The sequence below is a fragment of the Sander vitreus genome, chromosome 9, assembly GCF_031162955.1.
Source record: "Sander vitreus isolate 19-12246 chromosome 9, sanVit1, whole genome shotgun sequence".
Lineage (NCBI taxonomy): Eukaryota > Metazoa > Chordata > Actinopteri > Perciformes > Percidae > Sander > Sander vitreus.
This window is the reverse complement of record NC_135863.1, coordinates 16,518,174-16,537,376: the sequence shown is the minus strand read 5'-3', so window position 1 is coordinate 16,537,376 and position 19,203 is coordinate 16,518,174. Positions and strand designations below refer to the sequence as shown.

The window sequence follows — 19,203 nt, the reverse complement described above, 5'->3', positions numbered from 1 at the left end:
AACATTTCAGAAACACTGAACAAATTTAACTATGGTGAAATGAACGAGTTGTGAGATATGACATTGTGAATTCACACTGAAAAATCTCTTCCCAGTATGCAGCACATCAGAAAATATCAGTCCACCGCTATCGAGTCATTAGCGAGTTATGCAACAGTTTTGCTCAACAAGGTTTGTGAATATCCTTTAGAGCTTCCTGTGTTTCTGTGTCCTTCAGGTCAGGTGGTTTCTTAAGCAAGATTTTGAAAAAACGACCGCACAAGGAGGCCCAGACACCAGACAACGGAGAGATGACACTTGCTCAGATTCTCAATGAGAGGCCGACGGGAGGGGAAGGTAAATACAAAACGGTTCCGTTTGAATTATAGGATTTACTGGAGCAGGGAGATTCATTTTATTTAAGTTGATTGGGTTTTTGGGTGCCACTTTCCCAAAGCTGGTAGAAAGGAGTATATATTTCATCATCAATAAAAAAATTATTTTGAGATCAAATATTGACATTTTATCACCCAAAATAAACTGCTGGACTGCTCAGTCCACTTTCATCACACCCTATGTAGCGAGAAATGGAAAGAAAACACAGGTGTATTATCACTAATATTCTCAGGCTTTAACTAATCCTGCTGTGTGCTTTCTGAGAAAATACTGACCCGTGCAGGATAATGCTCAGCACAAACAGTTACTCTTGGTTTTGTTTCCTCCATGGTACTTATGCATACTTTACATTCTGCGTTAGAGTTCAGTTTGAGAAAAGAGTAGAAGTAGTCTAAGTAGGATTTATTCACCTTTTCCTGCCTGCAATAGATATTACTTTGTGATAATAAGTACGAAAACATTCTCCCTCCCTTTCAGCCCTGACGTCCGGACATCCATCTCGTCCTCTGCCCCAGCCCCCTGTGGACCGTTCTGGTAAAGGTTTAAGCCGCAACCCAACCATAAAGATCAGTCGCGCCACACGGGTCTCTGAGCAGTGGAACGCCTCGCTGGATCGGGAAATCACCAACGCCAACGAGCTGCGGCACCTCGATGAGTTTCTGGGCAACCAGGTGAGTGAAAAATGACAGGATTTTTTACTTAGTGTAGGAACAAATTTTATCGTATTCATCCAGAAAACTATTGTTTTGTTTGTATTCCCTTTATAGGTCAATGATTTCCGCTCCAGGGGGAAGTCGCTGTCAGCCACAGAGGCCATCTTTGTTACAGCCACCATGCAGTTCAGAGAGACGATCAAAGCCATGTATTCTCTCCCAGTGAGTTTGTTTACAGGCACACAACAAACACACGTAACACCTGCTGATCAGAGTTCCTAACACACCAACCCGATGGCTGACCGTCGGCAGAAAAGGCAGTTGGACTGATCAGTCAGCTCCCAGAGGTCCAAAAAGTGCCTTGGAACACACCAAAGCGACGCCGACTTGAGCGTATGTTCTGCGCGTGCGCAAGACGTAATACAAAAAATTAAAAACGCTTCACGTGGGTCTGGCTTCTCCAGCTGACCGATAATGGCAGCTTGTTCGAAATACGATCTCGTATTTTACGAAAATAGTTCACTGAAACTTCTTTCTAAAAACATTTTAAGCGAGCAATAGGCCATGCAGTTGCTGAATCTGTCTTCATTTCAGATTAACAAAGGTCAGTTTAAAAGATTTTTGTCAGATTTTGAGAGGCATTCGTCACTCATCCCGCTCACCATTTCCGGGTTAGCACTCCACCAATCAGATTGGTGATTGAGTCCGACTGCCCGCCCTCCGACTCAGCAAGTCAAGTCGGCCAAAATGAAGGCTGGCGGCCCCTCCGACGGACGACGGCACCGAACAGACTCGAGTCACCGACCTCGCCAGACTGTCTGGCGGCCGATTATCAGGTTGGTGTGTCAGGGCCTTTACCATCCTCTCCTCTTCCTCATTTTCACTCCTGTCCCCTGAAATTTGCCAGAGACCCACCATTGGCTACAAAGGTCTGATGACGGGCTACCAGAACAAAGTCCTCCACCTGGCAGGCGACAAGCAGAAAGGAGAAGTCCAACTTGTGGTCAACCTCTTCCAGTCGGTGCTGGATGGCTTCATCAGAGGAGAGATGAAGAAGGAGGAGGCTGAGCCTGCAAAGGTGAATACACTGACATTCAGTCTTATTACTCCAACTATGAAAAAATAATGTATTCATGCTTATTCTATGTGTTTTCCAGCCTGCTAAAGCTAGGAAGAAGAGGAGGAAAAAAGATAAAAGTGTAAGTATGCAGTTAAAATTCACCTCTGTTTTCATTTAATTCAATAATGATTCAGAATTGAATATAGATTATGATTTGTAATTGAGTGACTGTCTGTCTTGTTAGATGGAGAGCCCGCTGGATCATGTTTTCGTCAACTATCAGGTCAACATTATGCAATCGTGTGACCAGTGTAGTTCTTACATCTGGGGCATGGAGAAGGCCTACATGTGCAGCTGTGAGTCAATGCCCCAACAAAACTCCTTTTCTTCTTTTATGTTTGTGTGTTCAGATATTAACAATAAATATTTCAGTATAACATACTGCAAGATTTATATACTTTGTCCTGCACTAATTCAAAATGTATATTTTGTATCTTGTCTTACAGATTGTAAAATGGTGTGCCACAAGAAGTGCCTCTGCAAAATAGTTACTGACTGCTCCACCTTCTGCACCAAAAAGGTAGGCTTTTATTTTTTAGAAAGCACAGGCCTGGATTAATGATGTGCTTATGATATATACGGTTTTGAAGTGAGGCTGGGATTTATACAGCATAGACAGTTGATGCCCTAATTTAAGACTAGATCACTAGACTCTGCCATATTTTCTTATAAAGTGTGAAACATGGCAGACTTTATGGCTGTTTGTATTCTAAGATAAATGACTGACTATTACAGTACAGGCTAGTGAAATTTAAGCACCTCATTTTAATAATCAGTTATCTTTGTTAAAATGACAAGGAGGTTTAATCTTGACTAGCCTGACTGGCTAGTAGTCCTTACCTAGGTACTGCGCATGTGCGACTCCCAACAAAGATGGTACAGAAGTGAGATGCCTCACAGCTAAAACAGAGAGCTCAACACACAGGGTGAAAAGAGGAGCTGCAGCAATGTGCAGTACAACAAAAATATGGTGTTTTTGGAAAATTAAACCATGTAAAGCTATTCTGATATAACCTCTAAATGCAATTATGAACCTGAAAATGGGCATAAAATGAGCACTTTAATACCTTAGTGGAAACTTCTTAATATTGATCTTAATCATATTTCAACATTAGATGGTAAACGTTATTGTAGTGAATGTGTGATTTCCATGGATGTTGTAGATAGATTGTGGTGAGTGGACTGGATAAGTAGATGTCTTACCAACAACTGCTGCTGTCTGAATCCATAGAGTGACGAGGAATTTGCCGGTCTGCACTTTGGAGTGCGTGTGTATCACCTGGTCAGCGATAAGAACCCAGTGCCCATGGTGCTGGAGATGATGTTGGAGCACGTGGAGATGCACGGCCTCTACACCGAGGGAATCTACCGCAAGTCTGGCTCTGCCAACCGCATGAAAGAGCTGCACCAGCGTCTAGAGACCGGTCAGAGTCCTTCTATTTCACATTTAAAGCTAACTGATAAACAACTTTGTTATGGCTCCTTTATTGATTTTTCTATTGATGTTATATTGTTGATGTGTTTAGACCCCCACCTGGTCTGCCTCGAAGACTACCCCATCCACACAGTGACGGGCCTGGTGAAACAGTGGTTGAGGGAGCTACCAGATCCACTATTGACCTTCACACATTACAGTGACTTCCTGCATACTGTGGGTGAGGAGGACGTTCCCCACCTGAGGGGGGCAGCATTTTACAATAGACCTGATCAGATCTGTGTGCTGGGCTTTTCGTTTCAGCCTTTTCTTCATCTGCTGCTGGGTTTTAGACTGTTGATGATGTTTATGGCAGTGTCTTTGTAAGTGGCTGGTAGTTAAGGTGAAAAACAAATGTATCCGTCGTAATTAAAACTGAAATATGGTGTTTTCAAAAAGATAATGAGCTATTAGTGTTCATGGTTAATTTTGGGGTTGGATTTCTGATGTGTTCTCCTTTTAGAACTGCCAGAAAAGCAGGAGCAGCTTCAAGCTATATACAAAGTGCTGGAAGAGCTTCCTCCAGCAAACTTCAACACATTGGAGAGACTCGTCTTTCACCTCGTCAGGTAGGGATTCTCCCATTGTGGTCTTGCTTATAGCTATACTGCGCAACTATTTTATATTAATGGACATCCGTAACATTCAAGCCATTGCCAAATGAGTTGATAAAAAGCTAATCTGAATAATAAGACGTTCAGCTCCAAAAAAAACTCTCTGTATTTCTCAGTATGGCTTAGTTATGTTTAGAAAATGGTGTCGTCTGGCAACGTTCGCGTGCTGAAGCTCGACTGAAGATAATTACCTCTTCTGAAGAGTCCATCATGTTTTTTTAATCCTCGGTGTCCTTCTTGGCTACCAGCAACTGCGTGGAGGAGGGGTGGGGGTGGTGCACGATCACCGAAGACCTGCGTCATATGAATGCAACTAGTGTTGTTGTCATTACTTAGAATTCCTCATGGAGGAACTACGCAGTATAGCTTTAAATGTGGTCATGCCATAAACTTATTAAGGCCACTCAAAATGTATTTACTCTCTGTATTGGCTCTTTTGTCACTTGACTTATTACAAACATGTTCAATTTACCACAGTTAAGTTACAACTTGAATTATATGTATGTGCAACTGTGCTAATAATATCTGATGAATTCTCTTGCAGGGTGTGTAAAGAGGAGGCTTCCAACCGTATGTCCCCTAACTCGTTGGCCATAGTTTTTGCCCCGTGTATCTTGCGCTGCCCAGACAGCGCTGACCCGCTGCTCAGCATGAAGGATGTTGCCAAGACCACAACGTAAGACTGTCATGGAAGCCAGAACAACAAAATCAGCTTTTTCCTTCTCCACAATATGAATTAATCTTTCATTCTGTAGTGCATTGTTAACTAGTAAACCGCTGTAAATCTGTGCACATACTCGTACTGTCTGACGTCTGGTTTCCTCCTCCCCCTGTAGCTGTGTAGAGATGATCATCAACGAGCAGATCAGACGCTACAATGAGAAGATGGAGGAGATCGAGCAGCTGGAGTACGCGGAGGCTCTGGCTGTTAACCAGCTCAAACTCAAGAGACAGAACACGGTGAGAAACAAACCCTGCCTCCTTCTGGATTACTTTTTGTTTGATTGAGTGTGGTCTCAATACCATGGCAACAACATAACGTTTTAGATTGTTGCTCAGCCTCGTGCCTGGATGTAAAGGAATTACATGGGTAACATGGCCAATGTTCCTTGTCTCTCTTTAGCACTCCTGGCATTTACCTCTCAGGTTCTCAGCTCCTTACAAGGGAGTGGTGGTATGTATCATCGAGTTCTCCTAGTGCAGTTGATCTAGTAGTTGTAGTGTGTAGTAGTGTGCCATGTAGAAGCGCCTGTGCATGGCATGTTAGATGTGGGTGATGCTCTGGCTGTTTTAATTTTATTTTTTTGTTATCCTCCTTCCCGTAGTCCTTTTACTCTTCCTTACTAACTGGTAACAGTTTGCATGTTGTTGTTTGTTATTCTTGTTCTCTTTATGAGAGGACAAGATGGTTCTGGGTTGGTGTCATGATAATACTTTTGCCTTTTTTTTGTTCGTGCTATTCCAGTATCTTCCTATCTTATTCCATTTTGTATTGAAAGAAGACCACAAAGCTCTGAAAGTCATGTTATATTTGTTAAGTGGTTGGACGTTTCTGGATTGCGGTGTCTTTTAACTTTCATCATAGCGCAAATGAACTGTTTGCATACTGTATGTAAACACCCTACACCAGTACTGTTTTGAAAGGGTGTTAATGTGTTTAAATAGCTTCTTTTGTATCACAGAATTTTTAGTTATTGTTTCACAGAAGTGCTGCAGGAATGATGTGCAGATGCATGAACGCCACATGCACCATCCAGCCTCTTCTCTTTTCCTCACTAACAAAACGTTTCAGATTTGGGCCAAAGCCATGTGTATTTTGTTGCCATTTATGTTTATTGTGTAATTATCATAAGAGCAAAATATAATAATTACATAATGGACATTGTTAAGTTGAGTTGGTTGAGGTATCAGCGTGTGATGTTCTGTGTTCTGCAGGTGCATGAGAAGGTCAGTTGTGATCTCAGCGTGGTCCCTGAGAACGAGCCTCTGGACTCAGACACAGAGGCTGAGAAGAACCTGGTGGAACGCATCAAGTCCATCAAACAGGAAAAGTAAGGAGGCTTTCTCTGGTCACCGTGATGTAGCGTCCTCCTGTCTCCCATTTCTCTGATGTCCAATGTCTGATCTGTTTCTCTGCAGAGATGATCTGGCCTGCCGACTGCCAGAGATGGAGCAGCCTGGTTCAGACCAGGAGAACTTTGACTCTGAAGCCTCGCTGAGCTCCGAGAGTCTGTTGGATGAGCATCAGCGCTTTTCTGTTCACGGTTCAGAGCCTGAAGGTCAGTATTAAGGTACAGCCTGGTCTTTCCTTCCTTCTACCTGTTTCTCTCACTCACATGTGGGTTTCTGACCAGACCAGACCTGTTTTTTGTGGTGTAGGTCTGGACCAGTGATGGTGATGGGAGCGGTGACGTCTGCTCTATAACCAAGCAGGTTGGAGGAACAGCAACCGTGTTTGTGTGTTTGTGTGTGTGTGTGTGTGTTTGTGTGCATATGTCTGCACACCCATGTATGCATGTAAATGCATGTGTGGCACAGAAGCATGCTCAAACTTTATCCAAATGAATTAATTGAACTTTCGGCACAACATATCCAATCAGGATCTAATTTTCTATTTGTGCCTCACTGAACATCATTTTTGGTAGATAACATGGTTGCATGCTCTTCCATTGGTCTTCACCCTCTCAGGATTGGTGTGTGCATTTACAAGTAGCTTTAAGGGAAACATGTTTATCTTCCTCAACTCTTCCTCTTTCCTTTCTCTCTTCCAGGACGAGGTGGCTCCCTGCTGAGGAGATACAGGCCAGTTTGTCCGCCCAAACCATCAGACCTGGCCCAGCGACCTCAAGTCCCTGGTGGACGTGTCTCTCTGCTAAACCTCACTCCTTCTAGCTCCACCTCCTCTTTGTCCAGCTGCGTTTCTTCAGCCTCTGAATTCTCCACCGCCTCCTCCAGGCATCCGCTGCACCGCCGCAACCCCATCATCCCAGGCACAGTTAAACTTCCGCCTGGCGTCCTCTCCCACCCTGCAGTCTCAAGTCCAGCTCAGGCTTGTACCGCTCCTAGAAATGGAGCATTAAAGTACTTGTTCAGGAGAAGGGAGCACCTAGGCCGCCGCAAAGACAGCACCCAGTCCCTGTACATCGACAGTCCCGAGTGTGACCTGTTGTTGCATTTTTCCTCCTGCCCTCCCTCCACTTCCTCCTCCTCCATTTCCATGGTAACACCCTCTCCTCAGCACCAGCACCTCGATACTCAAGCCACGAAGGGCCAGAGACGTTTTTCTGACCCAGACATACCTTATATGGACGATGATGTCTGACCAGGGCAGAACAGGAAAGATAGAGAAGTGAAGAGGATTACGGGCAACAACCTCCGAGTGGACAAAAGGAAATGACTTGCCACGTATGACAATGATTGTAGAGAGCCAGGAGAGGATAAGAATCAAGAATCACAGTAGAGGAACATAACCTGTACATGTGAATGTGATGAGATGTGCAGTATCCACAGTGGATCTACAAAGTTTACCAGGCATGACACAAAATGGAGGCCATTCAGTTGGTGGTGTGATTGGGAACGAATCTAGGAACTGCAATGTGTCTGAAGTCTTGTTGTCCTCTATGACAGTAAAAATAACTGGACAAGATGTTGCCAAGCACCTTTTCTACCATTTTAATATATTGTGGTGATTGACTGATGAGTTGGGACAGAGGCTGTTTTTTTTGTCACCTCATAATGATGGAGCAGCAATTTTGTTTTCTTTCTCCTGTTTTTTTAAAATCACATTTGTGCTAATTCAAGGAGATATTGCAGGTTCCAGCCACACTTTTTCATTTCTAAGTTCTCCTAATGAGCAAAACATGCTGAAACGTTAGCTAGTGCCTTGGTGATGAAACTCAATTCCCATGTCATGTTACAGAATGTGCTCGCAGAGGGTGGGAGGGTTATTTGGGATTAAGAGAGGGAACCTTTGTCTTTTGTGACTTTTGTGTTTATTGAACTGAACCGACACAAGACATGTTTGAAACAAGGACCTAAACATGCACATTGTGACTCTTGTGTAGGTGCTTCGTTACAATAGCTGCAATGGACAACATTGTCTTTCCACCTACTGCACAACAAACCCCAGAAAGAAAGTCGTTGCCTCACATAGCAAAGGGAAATGGAAGCAGCACACGGCACTTTTTTCCTTTTGAAACAACAACAACACAAACTCAGCCATGATGCAACAAGCCGTGCCACGATGTCTTTAAAGCTCCCAGTGCTTGGACTCACCTTACCCCTTTTCTTGGCTCCACTCAGCTGTACCGTACCTGCCGTTCAACGTAAACAGTCCCATAATGAGCAGGTTCTGCTGGAGCACAGCTTTGGCCAACTTTGTAATACTAATCTTCATCTCTGACTGCTGTTGAATGATGCCTGTTTAGTTTGTCTGGATTATGAGGAAGATGTTCTGATGTGTAATGTGTAACAGAGAGTGTGTGGTTGGGACTGAATGATGTGAACTGTAATGGTTATTAGTATTAACATGACAATACAGAACGTGATGCTTGTAACATCTGCTGCTGTGTGTGTGTGTGTGTGTGTGTGTGTGTTATGATCTCTTCCAACAAGGGTTAACAGACGCACTGACCCCATTAACACCAATATTTTGAAAAGAATATATGAATGTAGTCAGTAACACATTCACTACTTCTTCCACAGCGCTGCGGCGAAGGGTCTGGCTAGTCCACACAGCATTCCAGGATGGGAGAAAAACGTGCTCTGGTTTATTGGCAATTCTTTCAACCAATCACAATCGTTTTGGGCAGCGCTAAGCACCGGACAGAGCAACAATGCCTCTGCAAAATAGCCTCGGGAAAGAACTTGTTTTTCGTGGAATGTGTACGTTCAAAAGTTGTTTTAGTCGTGCAACAGAAAACTCAGATCTGGATTTACCCTGCACAGATCTGAGGAGCAGTCAACCACAGTCATCATAAATCGACCGGAGTTTAGAATGCCAACACAAAGAGGCGGAAAGTGATGGACAATTTCTGGCGGCACCTGAACAATCCCAGAAAGGAAACGTTGACATAGACTACACATACACAAATGAATTAATTTGCTTTAATTTGTATTAGACAGAAGAGCAGTGTTAAATCTTGCAAATTAGGTTTGGATACTTTGCTCTGTCACACAGGAAAAACTTTAGGTCTAGATTGTAGTGGAACAAAGCAGCGCTTTCTACCGTCAAAAATCGCAGATAAAGGCTTCTGAACCAAACACTACCCAATCGGACATGGTTCAGCAGTAATGCGACCCGGAATTGGGGAGAATTTAACAACACTGGCAGCCAAGATGACAGTAGCATGTAGTTACATGCAACAGTGTTAACACCGCAGTGTCTTAGAGTTGCGTAAGACTTAACCGAGAGTAGAAAAAATTGCTGAAACCGGAGCGTTCAGAACAGCTGGAAATCTGAACGTTTTAGCTCACTGGGATTTCTCTAAAATACGTTTACCTCATTATTGGAAGTTTTGGACACGTTCAACATGAAAATCCAGCATTCTAACATTGTAGATATGACAGAAAATACGGAAAGCATAATATGTCACCTTTTAAAGGTGCACTATGCGTTCCTGCATGACGTTACTTCTGTTGACGTTCCAAGTAAATTCAAAACAAAACAGAGCAAGCTCGCCTCTCCCCCCATGTTTCCGTAACTGTCATGACTAACTGTCACTAACCCCCAGCCCCTCCCCCAACCATCTTGTCGGTGATTGACTGGCACGTGGTTGTTGTATTTTGGTGCACAGCCTGTGCCTCTAGTGTTTGTTTAACGTTTACGACCCCTGTGTTGTCTCCCGAGACCGGGCTTTTTCACAGTGTATTCAGCGGGCAGGCAGCTAGCGGACCAAGGAGAGATGCCTACGATTTGAGACAAAAATTAAATCGCGCTGAAACCATGCAGGAACGCATAGTGCACCTTTTAATATAAGAATCATTACTTGAGCGATGTTTCCTTTCCAGAGCCACAAAAGATATACAACTCCCCATCACTTGTGAAGTAGCACTGATATGCAAAGCTTTGGTTACATTTTGGTTGTATTTTTTTACAGACCATAATCCATTTCCTGTAGACTTATGCTATGCTAGGGGTGTTTTATTTTCATATTCATAATCATATTCTTATTTACCAGCTACTCTTATCCAAGTTAAAGTTTATATTATTTCAATTCCTACCTCCTTAGCAAGTGACATACTGAAATACCATCTATCTCACATTTTGTGTAATTGAGATAAAACCAAATGAGGTAATAAACAGCAGGACATGGCTTCATAATCTAAAACTGTGCTAACTGTGTCAGGTATGTATATTCTTTGTTTTAATTGTTGACATGTCTGACATCTGCACACCCACACAGATGTTTTCAAATAGTCAGACTGTTAAGAGCTCAACTCAGATTTAAAGTGGTGCAGCTATGTTGGGAGTAATGTGAGGTAATTTTTCCCGACCTAACGGGTGAGACAAATCTCATATAAGATTTAGAGAGCTGTCAATCAAAAACATGGCTATTATAACTATTACAGTGCTGCTAGAAAGTCTGTATGCCTAAACCCTTTAGAATTCTCTGCATAAATGTGATCAGATCCTAAAACTAGATAAAGAGGACGCAGCTAAACAAATAATACAGATAATATATACTTCATTATTTATTTATTTATTAACTTAGCAGAGTTATCCAAGGTTAATAAATGAGTTTGTTGGATAAGTATGTGAAGCTCTGGGATTCCCAGTTCAAGGAGGTCACAAAGACCACCAGTGTAACATCTGGCTCTACAGGCCTCTCTTCTCTCTTGCATGGGCGAATGTCAATGTTCATGAGTCCGCCATCAGACCATTACAGTAGGACAAGACTAATGAAGGTAAATATGGTGCAGAATGCAGAGCTTGTAGAATTGATGTGAGCACGAATATAATGTAAGAGCTCTAAACCAGACGAACGACACAAGCAACAGGAGCAAAAATAAAATGCATTAGTCGTTTAAAAAATGCGTTTGGCTTCTGCAGATACGAGACTGAGTTAAGTGTTGGAGGGGAAAACAAGATTGTGAATCGTATTAAAGGTTAAAACCATTTACTGTAAATATTAACAGTCTATGGTTAAATCACGGGCTAAAACATTTGGATTAAATATAAATTCACTGTTCATTGTTGCTGGTTGGACAATTTTACCGTGACGCTCCGCCCCACGTCTTCTATGTCCTGTCTGGCGTCATATTGTTGCGACGGTGTGTCAGTTTCAAACATGGCTTCTAGATTAGAAATCAATTTTATCCGGTTATTGTCCCGCTGTGAATCTATAGCGTCGGAGAAACGAGGAGAAACGGAATGGAGGTTAGAAAAGGTAAGACGGTGCAAACACGGACTGAATAGGATTGTTCAGTGTTGTTTTTCTCTGACCTTCGTCAGCTAAAGTTAGCATGACAGTTGTTATTGTGAACGTTAACGTTAGCTGCTGCAGCTGCGAGCCGCTCGGTCTGTCAGCCACGTCGTCACTGAAGCCACCGACAGGATTTTCTTCTAGATGTTACCTTTCAGGAGTGTTTACCTCTCCGACACACGTTGCACATTAACACACATTTAACCAGTGTTACAGTTGACTTGTAGAATGTTTGGAACTTCAGTTTCCAGTTTATTAGATACATCTAGCTAACACTAATGCAGTGATATACAACAGGCCTGCAATAAATCCTACCTTAATGAAGGTTATAATATATGTTGATTAAACTTTATGCAAAAGACAGAGGCACGGCAGTGTGTGCACAGCTTGGCATCTCTGAAGTTCACGTCTGTTTAAAACTATCTAAACAAATGTTAGCTGACGTATACAACCACTGTTTTTGTGTTTTCTCTCCACTAGTATGTTGGTGCCCTGGAGGAGATGCTGGTGGCTCTGAGGAAAAGCCTGAGGTAACATCTCTCATTACGGTCGTGCATCTTAATGTTTTATTATTGCTCATATGTAAAACCCAAGTCAATAACAACCTGTGCTGTTTGCAGCAAACCCACAGCGGAAATGCTGACTGAATACACAAGAAAAGTAGATTTTCTGAAAGGACTTCTTGAGGCAGAGAAACTGGTCAGTGGCAATGTTTTACAAGTTCATCATTTTCAAGATTACTGGCATTTTCCACATTATTGTCACTTTAATATTCATGGCAGTACTTTCTCCTGTTCAGACAGTTTTTTTGATCTCGTGTCGTTGCTATCCTCGTTCACAGTCTTCACCAACAGAAAAAGCTTTAGCTAATCAGTTCCTCGCCCCCGGACGAACGCCCACAATAGCCAATGAGAGGATGCCTGTCTCTAAAACTGTCCACATGCAGACGAAGGCCCGGTGTACAGGGGAGATGAGGGACGAGCTGCTCGGCACGGTAGGATGAGATGTACACGGCTGAGCTAAAATGCAGAGTGCACTGTATTTTAGAGTTTGGCTTTCCAAACGAAATACTTATAATGTTTGGTAGAAAAACTAGATTTAAAGAATAAATAATTAAGGTCCCTTCGGGATGTCCTTCTTTTGTGTCCTTACAGGGGGTATCAGGCAAAGGTAAGAAATAGTTTTAATTCAAAGGCATCTTAAATTCAGTATCTTGACTGAAAAATGATACTTAATATTTAAACAGGCTAATCTTCTGATTGAGAGTGATATGATGAAGTTCTCCTTTCCTCTCTATAGGCATGTCAGAAACCGACTTGCGAAACAGAAGGTAAAGCTGCACATGTTATTTCTCGTCTCAAAGAATTAATGTATACTGTATTTATTTATCTACATATAGGGCTGTAACAAACCGTGATTGCTGCTGTAAAGTTGAGGCTCGTTCCAAGCTCTGTTAAATCATAAATCCCTCCTCACTGCCAACTGCTTTTCAAACGATGGCAAACTAGGAACTTGTATCACTTTTTGTTGTCACTGTGCCCAAAATCAAAATGTTAACCAGGCTGTCCCGCCTTGTGCAGAGGTCTTCCTCTGGATGAGCGTCAGTCTGCTGCAGAGCTGGAGGCCGTCCTGCAGCACCACCACAACCTGCAGGAGAAACTCGCTGAGGACATGCTTCACCTGGCCCGCAACTTGAAGAACAACACTCTGGCAGCACAGAACATCATCAAACAGGACAACCAGGTAACTGCACAGACACTATCACTGTATTCATCACACTGTATTGACAACATTAGGGTTACTAAAATAACTTGACGGTGGAAAAAAGAATCACTTATATGAAGATGATTTAAAGCTTGATTCAAATAGTTTGTCATTAAAGGTGGAGTAGGTAAGACTTATAAAACTAACGTTCTGTCATATTTGCTGAAACTGACCTTATATTCGAGTAGTACTACATGAAGCAGGTAATAAAAATAAAACAATCTCCTCTGGCACCACCTACAGCCTGTAGTGCGATTTGCAAAAATCCACAGCTCCCTGTTCAGATGCTCCAATCATCTTACTGCGTGTCAGTCACTGCTCATGCACACGCATTCATTCTCCCTTGTGGGGGGAGGGGCTTAGGAGTACGTTTTGGGCTTTAGCGGAAAGGGGGGAGGGACTGAGAAGTTGTCGATGTTCAAATTCTTTGGCTACGTCCTGGATCTTCGCAATCCTACCTACAGCACCTTTTTAAAACTTGGACAAAACTTAATTCATGTTATTTGGAAATCGCACAATAAATACAGATGTTAAAATAGTAATTGATAACGAAATAATTGAGAGAGTCTATGAAAATAAGTTTGTCTATAAGTCTGGGTGGTGTACCTGAATACAAGCTGTGCTGGAGGCGCCACATCAAATATCTGTGCATGACGATGGCCAAGAGTATCGGTATATTGAGCAAAACCAGATGCACCTAGAACCAGAAAACACTACATGCTTTGTACTGCACGCTCATTTGACCATATCTGTTATATTGTGTGGAAGTTTGGGGAAACCCCTACAAGAGCACCTTACAAAATATTTGCACATTGCAAAAAAGAGCAATCGGGATAATAAATCACACGGCGTATCACAAGCACACTGATCATCTGTTTTTGAATTCGCTATTTTTTTAATTTATGGACATTGTTAACTTTAAAACTGCACAATTTATGTTTAGAGTTAAACAAAATGATTTACCATATAACATACAAACAGTGTTTAACGATAGAGACGGGGGATATCTTCTAAGGGGTACATTCATGTTCAAACAATCTCTTGTTTGAACTAGTCTTAAAAGCATGTGTATTTCAGTTTAGTGGGGTCCTTGACCTTGTAGAATGGTCTAAACAATGAGCTCAAACAGAACCATACTATTTTTATATATATATATATATATATACACACACACACACAGTTCAAAAATAGATTCAGAAAAACAAAACTTGACCAACACATAAAGGTGACCTGAATATATACGTGGGAATTCTGTACACAGTGTATAGTTGTATGTTGTTTGTTATTGGATTATTGTATGATTTTAAAATTGTGTATGTGCATATCTATTTGTTTTTTATGTAATAATATGATATTGTAAAGTAGGGGCAGGACTTTATAAGCACTATGCTTCGAGGCTTGTGGATGGGTGTTGTATGTAGTTTTTATTAAAAAAATGTTTACCTAACATGTCAAAAAGAGCGAAATTAGTGTCTGTCGATTACTCGTTAACAGTGTATTGTATTTCTGGTTTATTGCCCAGCTCTATGTCAGACTTCAACATTAACCAAGCAATGTTGAATTTTTGCCAATATGTTTTCATATGTCAGATATTTGCATTTTCTGTGAGAAATGGTTTTTGACATACAATAGATGCATTTTTGAAAGTTTATTAGGTTTAAGTTGATGTTTCTGTTCCTCAGACGTTTACGTCTGCCGATGCCATGCGTCTCACCTGATTCTGTCCACAAGTGGGCGATATAAGACAAATTACATTCCCAACCAACCTATGAACCCTCTACATGAAAACCAGCTCAGCAGTCTCTGAATAAGAAAGCAGAGTTGTATGTTTGTGTGTTTAATATTTATCACTGTTTGCATAATTAGGTGTGTGTGTGTGTGTGTGTGTGTGTGTGTGTTCTCTCCCTCCCAGACTCTGAGCCAGTCTATGCGTCAGGCAGACATGAACTTTGAGAAGCTGAAGACGGAGTCGGAGCGACTGGAGCAGCACACCAAGAAGTCCGTTAACTGGCTGCTGTGGCTGATGCTGATCCTGGTCTCCTTCACCTTCATCAGCATGATCCTCTTCATCAGAATCTTCCCCCGTCTCCGATGATGACTGCCTACAAACCCAAACTCTTTAGTCCTACGTCTTCCTGTTTTTACAGAGCAGTAACTACATAGGCCTCATTGATTCACGCAGCTCGTCTGTATGTGTGATACAGATCAGTAGTGGTCAGAACCAAAACAACCCAGTTTGATGAACTGAAACATTTGCACTTTTGAAACACACATTCTTCCTCTAAACGGGCTGATGGAAGTTAAAAACGTGGCGTCATTATTCCATTTTTCTTTTTTAAATTGGATAGAACGTCAATGGAGGTCAAGAGCTTGTTGTTGGAGGGTTTATAGAATATAGTCTTAATACCCAGACAGCAGGGACTGAGCCTTAATTATTTGAATCCCTCCTCAGGTAGGCTGTTGCCATTTAATACATCTATGTAATTTCTCACCTAGTGCGACTAAATCATCTTTTGTAGAACAATTTTTTTTTTCGCCAAGCATACATCTTCAAGAGGTCACGAACCATCCACCATCTACTGCACACAGTTTCAACACTATATAGAATGAATTGAATATCTAAAAATGCAGAATTATAAATTGCTGTAAAAGTGCTAAAACTCAGAACAGTTTTGCTACACTTTAACTGCCCCTACTTAGCATTTGAAAGCTCAACAAATGTTTAATACATGGTTTAGAACACAATACTGTTCTAAGCAGGACATTTTAAAGTGGTTGTCAACTATTCTAACTTCTCCTATGAAGACATGTTATATTATTAAATTATATTTACGGAACTATCCTCCATTAGAGCAGCCTCCAATTATTGTTGGCCACAGGTTTTATAGTTGTTGACAAATTAACACACATTTAAATCCGTCAATGACTACATTATAGTGTGTTATGAACCATTTATTAAATGTTTATACAGTGCTTATGAATGCTAAATAAGGGGGTTAAAATAAAACTGTTCACTGAAATGAAATATTACAAATTACGAAACATATTCCAAGCATTTAAATTTTTGTTATTAGTTCACCTTTCCATATATGTCCAATATCCTCATGTTTATTGTTTTTAAGTCTGTATGTGTTTGTGGTTGATTCCATAAATGTCCGTCAGGTGGGGATATCCGTTATGTTGGTGATGACTGCGGTGGCTGCTGACGTTGAAGGAAGATTTTTCTTCTCATTAAAATGACTAACCCCGTGCATCACATTATTCAGAGCAGCTGTTTGTTCATGAGTGTAAGATCACAAGCAATTAGTTATTATTCCAAGAAAGTATGAAGATGCTAAATTACAACAATTTCCTTTATTTAATTGTTTAGGCATAATGTGTTGTGGGAGCTTTGTATGACTTTTCCCTCATAAACTAAAATAGGAAACTGCGCCCTCTGATGTTGAAAATGTCTGATGCAGTGACTTCATGTGACCAGAGTGTGTCAGTCACATCCTGAACATGTCAACAGATAATGGCCTCAATGACCCCGATGGCCCGATCAAGCCATGAATCCTAAATTAACCCCTACTCATTTAGAAGTGGTCTGAGGACTGAAGTATGGCTAAATAAAGGCAGTCGGCCACAGAAAAAGCACACAGCGACCATATGTGACTTCTGGGTGATCTGTGCAATCTCTGTCAGCTTTTGTTCCTACGTCATTTAGCCTGATAACATTTTTAACACTGTTTTTAATGCAAGCAGACACACTTAAAAAAAGCTTCTAGGAGGTTAACATTCCTGCTCTGTTGTCAGTCTGGCTGTCATCTAGAGGACTAGGGAGCTGACTAGCTTGTCCAGGCTTGCTTCCTGCCCCTGGCCCTTCCTCTCTCCTCTCTCCTCTCTCCTCTCTCCCCTCTCCCTGGCTGCTGCTCCTCCTCACGGCTTGCTGGTGGGTTGGGCCGAGGCCTGGCCTGCCCTGCCCTGCCCGTGTATTTTAGGATCCCTGGGGGGTATATTGCCTGCTGGAAGCCGAGGTATGCAGGCCACCAGGAGACCAAATGAGGTTCTGTCACTGCTGAGGATCATCATCCCTCAGTTAAATCACAGCTGTTGGCGCCTCCATTCTCAGGCCTTTGCTAATGCTCTTCTGGCTGTGTGATCCGCTCTCTGAGGCTGCAGCTACAGTACATGACTTCATCAGTGGTGTGGTTTCTCGTGTTCATTATGGTGGTATTATCCCGTTAGTTTAATTTTAGTTTCTTACACAGACTCCAAAGTCTGGTAAGTGTTAAGTATATTAAGCGAGTGCCTCGAGAATTCATGAATGGCTCGTTTAACCCCTGACCCCGAAACCTGAATTGGTTCCTTCCTGTACTCTTCTCCCACAGGCACACTCTGAAAATAGTGTTTGACGCTATGTGCTTGTAAATTGAGCTGGATCAATTCAGTATCAATTATGTTAATATATTGTATAATAAGACCCTTTATGAAGGGGTACGTTTTTGCATTAAAATATATGATCATCTTATAAAATTTAATGTATTGTTGTAGATTTAAAACTATCCAACATAGTTCAAACAAGTTACACAGTAATCATCAATAATAATGATTCCACCCTGACAGGAACAATTCTGCCGTAAGTATGTTTTGCTGCGAATACTTTTGTACTTGAGTAACGTTATGAATGCAGGGCTTTTACTTGTAATGGAGTATATCGTGGGATTGCTGCGTTTAATCAAATAAAAGATCTAAAATAGCTACCAACACTGGTTATTAATGGCTAATAAATAATTTTCCAATGCTTAATAACTCAGTTATAAGTAGTAACAAGAAAAACTTTTTGTTTGGTTGTTAAAAATCCTATTGAATGGTTGCATCAGTTTTAGCACTTCGCCTCTATAAATAGTCTGCAGACGATCAGGACCGAAATCCATTTATCAACAATTTGTAACAACTTTCAATTTTGATGATTAAAACCCTTTTTCAATGACTTATTAACATTTATAACTGCAGACTTGATGTGTGAAAGGAAAATGGAAATGATAAATAGCAGCCCAAAGATTTTCACAACCTGGGATCCCCAAACAATGTTCTTATTAATGGCACGTTTAATTTGCACATTTTGATAAACTGTGTGTGTGTGTGTGTGTGTGTGTGTGTGTGTGTGTGTGTGTGTGTGTGTGTGTGTGTGTGAGAGAGAGAGAGTGTGAGAGACAGAGAGAGAGAATGAGTATGTTTTTAATTGGTTTGATCCTTCCAAACAGCACAGAGCAGAGGAACAAATTGTTAAGCATGAGAGAACTTCCATCCCCTCTCAGGGCCTGTTAAACACTAACACTCCAGTCTTTTTAATTTAGTTTTTGGCTGCAGCTACAGTGAGGATTTAGGTTGCCTACAGAGATGAAGGAGATTTTCCTTTCATTCTCTTTTTTCCATGTGCTTCCTTCATGGAGCAAAAGGTTAAAGAGGGTCTTTCTTTTTTTTTTTGCCAACGTTTTAAATGTTCTGTAATGTTAATGACCTAATGGGAGCGTAAAAGGCTGCACTTATGATGTGAGTGACTATCTCACACACATACTCCGATTCATGGAAAACAGACCTGATATGCTTCTGTCTTCACTGAGGCATGGTTTGGAATTGCTCAGAATTTATACAATTTACAGTTAATTCCCCATGTGTCAATAAATGCCTTGATTTTCTTCTATTGACTGGCTGCTTTTATGGTTTAATTTTCCAGTTTTTAGTTCTTAGTTTCCACTTTTTCTTAGGTTAGACATGGAAATCCTGTCTACATTTA

The 19,203-nt window shown here is 41.5% G+C and overlaps 2 protein-coding genes across 9 annotated transcripts in view; both read left to right on the top strand.

Moving 5' to 3' along the window:
* LOC144523410 (myosin IXB) overlaps nucleotides 1–8,006 on the top strand; it is a 61,553-nt gene extending 53,547 nt beyond the window's left edge. For 4 of the 8 annotated variants that reach the window (XM_078258944.1, XM_078258942.1, XM_078258943.1 and 1 more), the window contains 16 exons: nucleotides 218–336; nucleotides 853–1,046; nucleotides 1,143–1,250; nucleotides 1,936–2,106; nucleotides 2,186–2,227; nucleotides 2,333–2,444; nucleotides 2,595–2,668; nucleotides 3,380–3,572; nucleotides 3,675–3,803; nucleotides 4,086–4,191; nucleotides 4,781–4,912; nucleotides 5,073–5,196; nucleotides 5,360–5,410; nucleotides 6,172–6,287; nucleotides 6,376–6,515; nucleotides 7,008–8,006. In XM_078258944.1, coding sequence (XP_078115070.1) covers nucleotides 218–336; nucleotides 853–1,046; nucleotides 1,143–1,250; nucleotides 1,936–2,106; nucleotides 2,186–2,227; nucleotides 2,333–2,444; nucleotides 2,595–2,668; nucleotides 3,380–3,572; nucleotides 3,675–3,803; nucleotides 4,086–4,191; nucleotides 4,781–4,912; nucleotides 5,073–5,196; nucleotides 5,360–5,410; nucleotides 6,172–6,287; nucleotides 6,376–6,515; nucleotides 7,008–7,558 — 2,362 coding nt within the window. In that variant the 3' untranslated portion in view covers nucleotides 7,559–8,006. Of the gene's footprint in view, nucleotides 1–217; nucleotides 337–852; nucleotides 1,047–1,142; nucleotides 1,251–1,935; nucleotides 2,107–2,185; nucleotides 2,228–2,332; nucleotides 2,445–2,594; nucleotides 2,669–3,379; nucleotides 3,573–3,674; nucleotides 3,804–4,085; nucleotides 4,192–4,780; nucleotides 4,913–5,072; nucleotides 5,197–5,359; nucleotides 5,411–6,171; nucleotides 6,288–6,375; nucleotides 6,528–6,615; nucleotides 6,670–7,007 lie in introns of all 8 variants that reach the window. The other 4 variants (XM_078258946.1, XM_078258941.1, XR_013502502.1 and 1 more) reach the window with 3 other exon arrangements.
* A 3,291-nt stretch (nucleotides 8,007–11,297) lies between these two features.
* Nucleotides 11,298–16,682, top strand: use1 (unconventional SNARE in the ER 1 homolog (S. cerevisiae)). The gene is made up of 8 exons (XM_078258947.1): nucleotides 11,298–11,624; nucleotides 12,141–12,190; nucleotides 12,281–12,359; nucleotides 12,502–12,654; nucleotides 12,815–12,830; nucleotides 12,960–12,990; nucleotides 13,241–13,403; nucleotides 15,337–16,682. Exons 1-8 carry the CDS (start codon nucleotides 11,478–11,480, stop codon nucleotides 15,517–15,519), a joined length of 822 nt encoding a protein of 273 aa, XP_078115073.1. The 5' UTR covers nucleotides 11,298–11,477; the 3' UTR covers nucleotides 15,520–16,682.
* The last annotated feature ends 2,521 nt before the right edge of the window (nucleotides 16,683–19,203 follow it).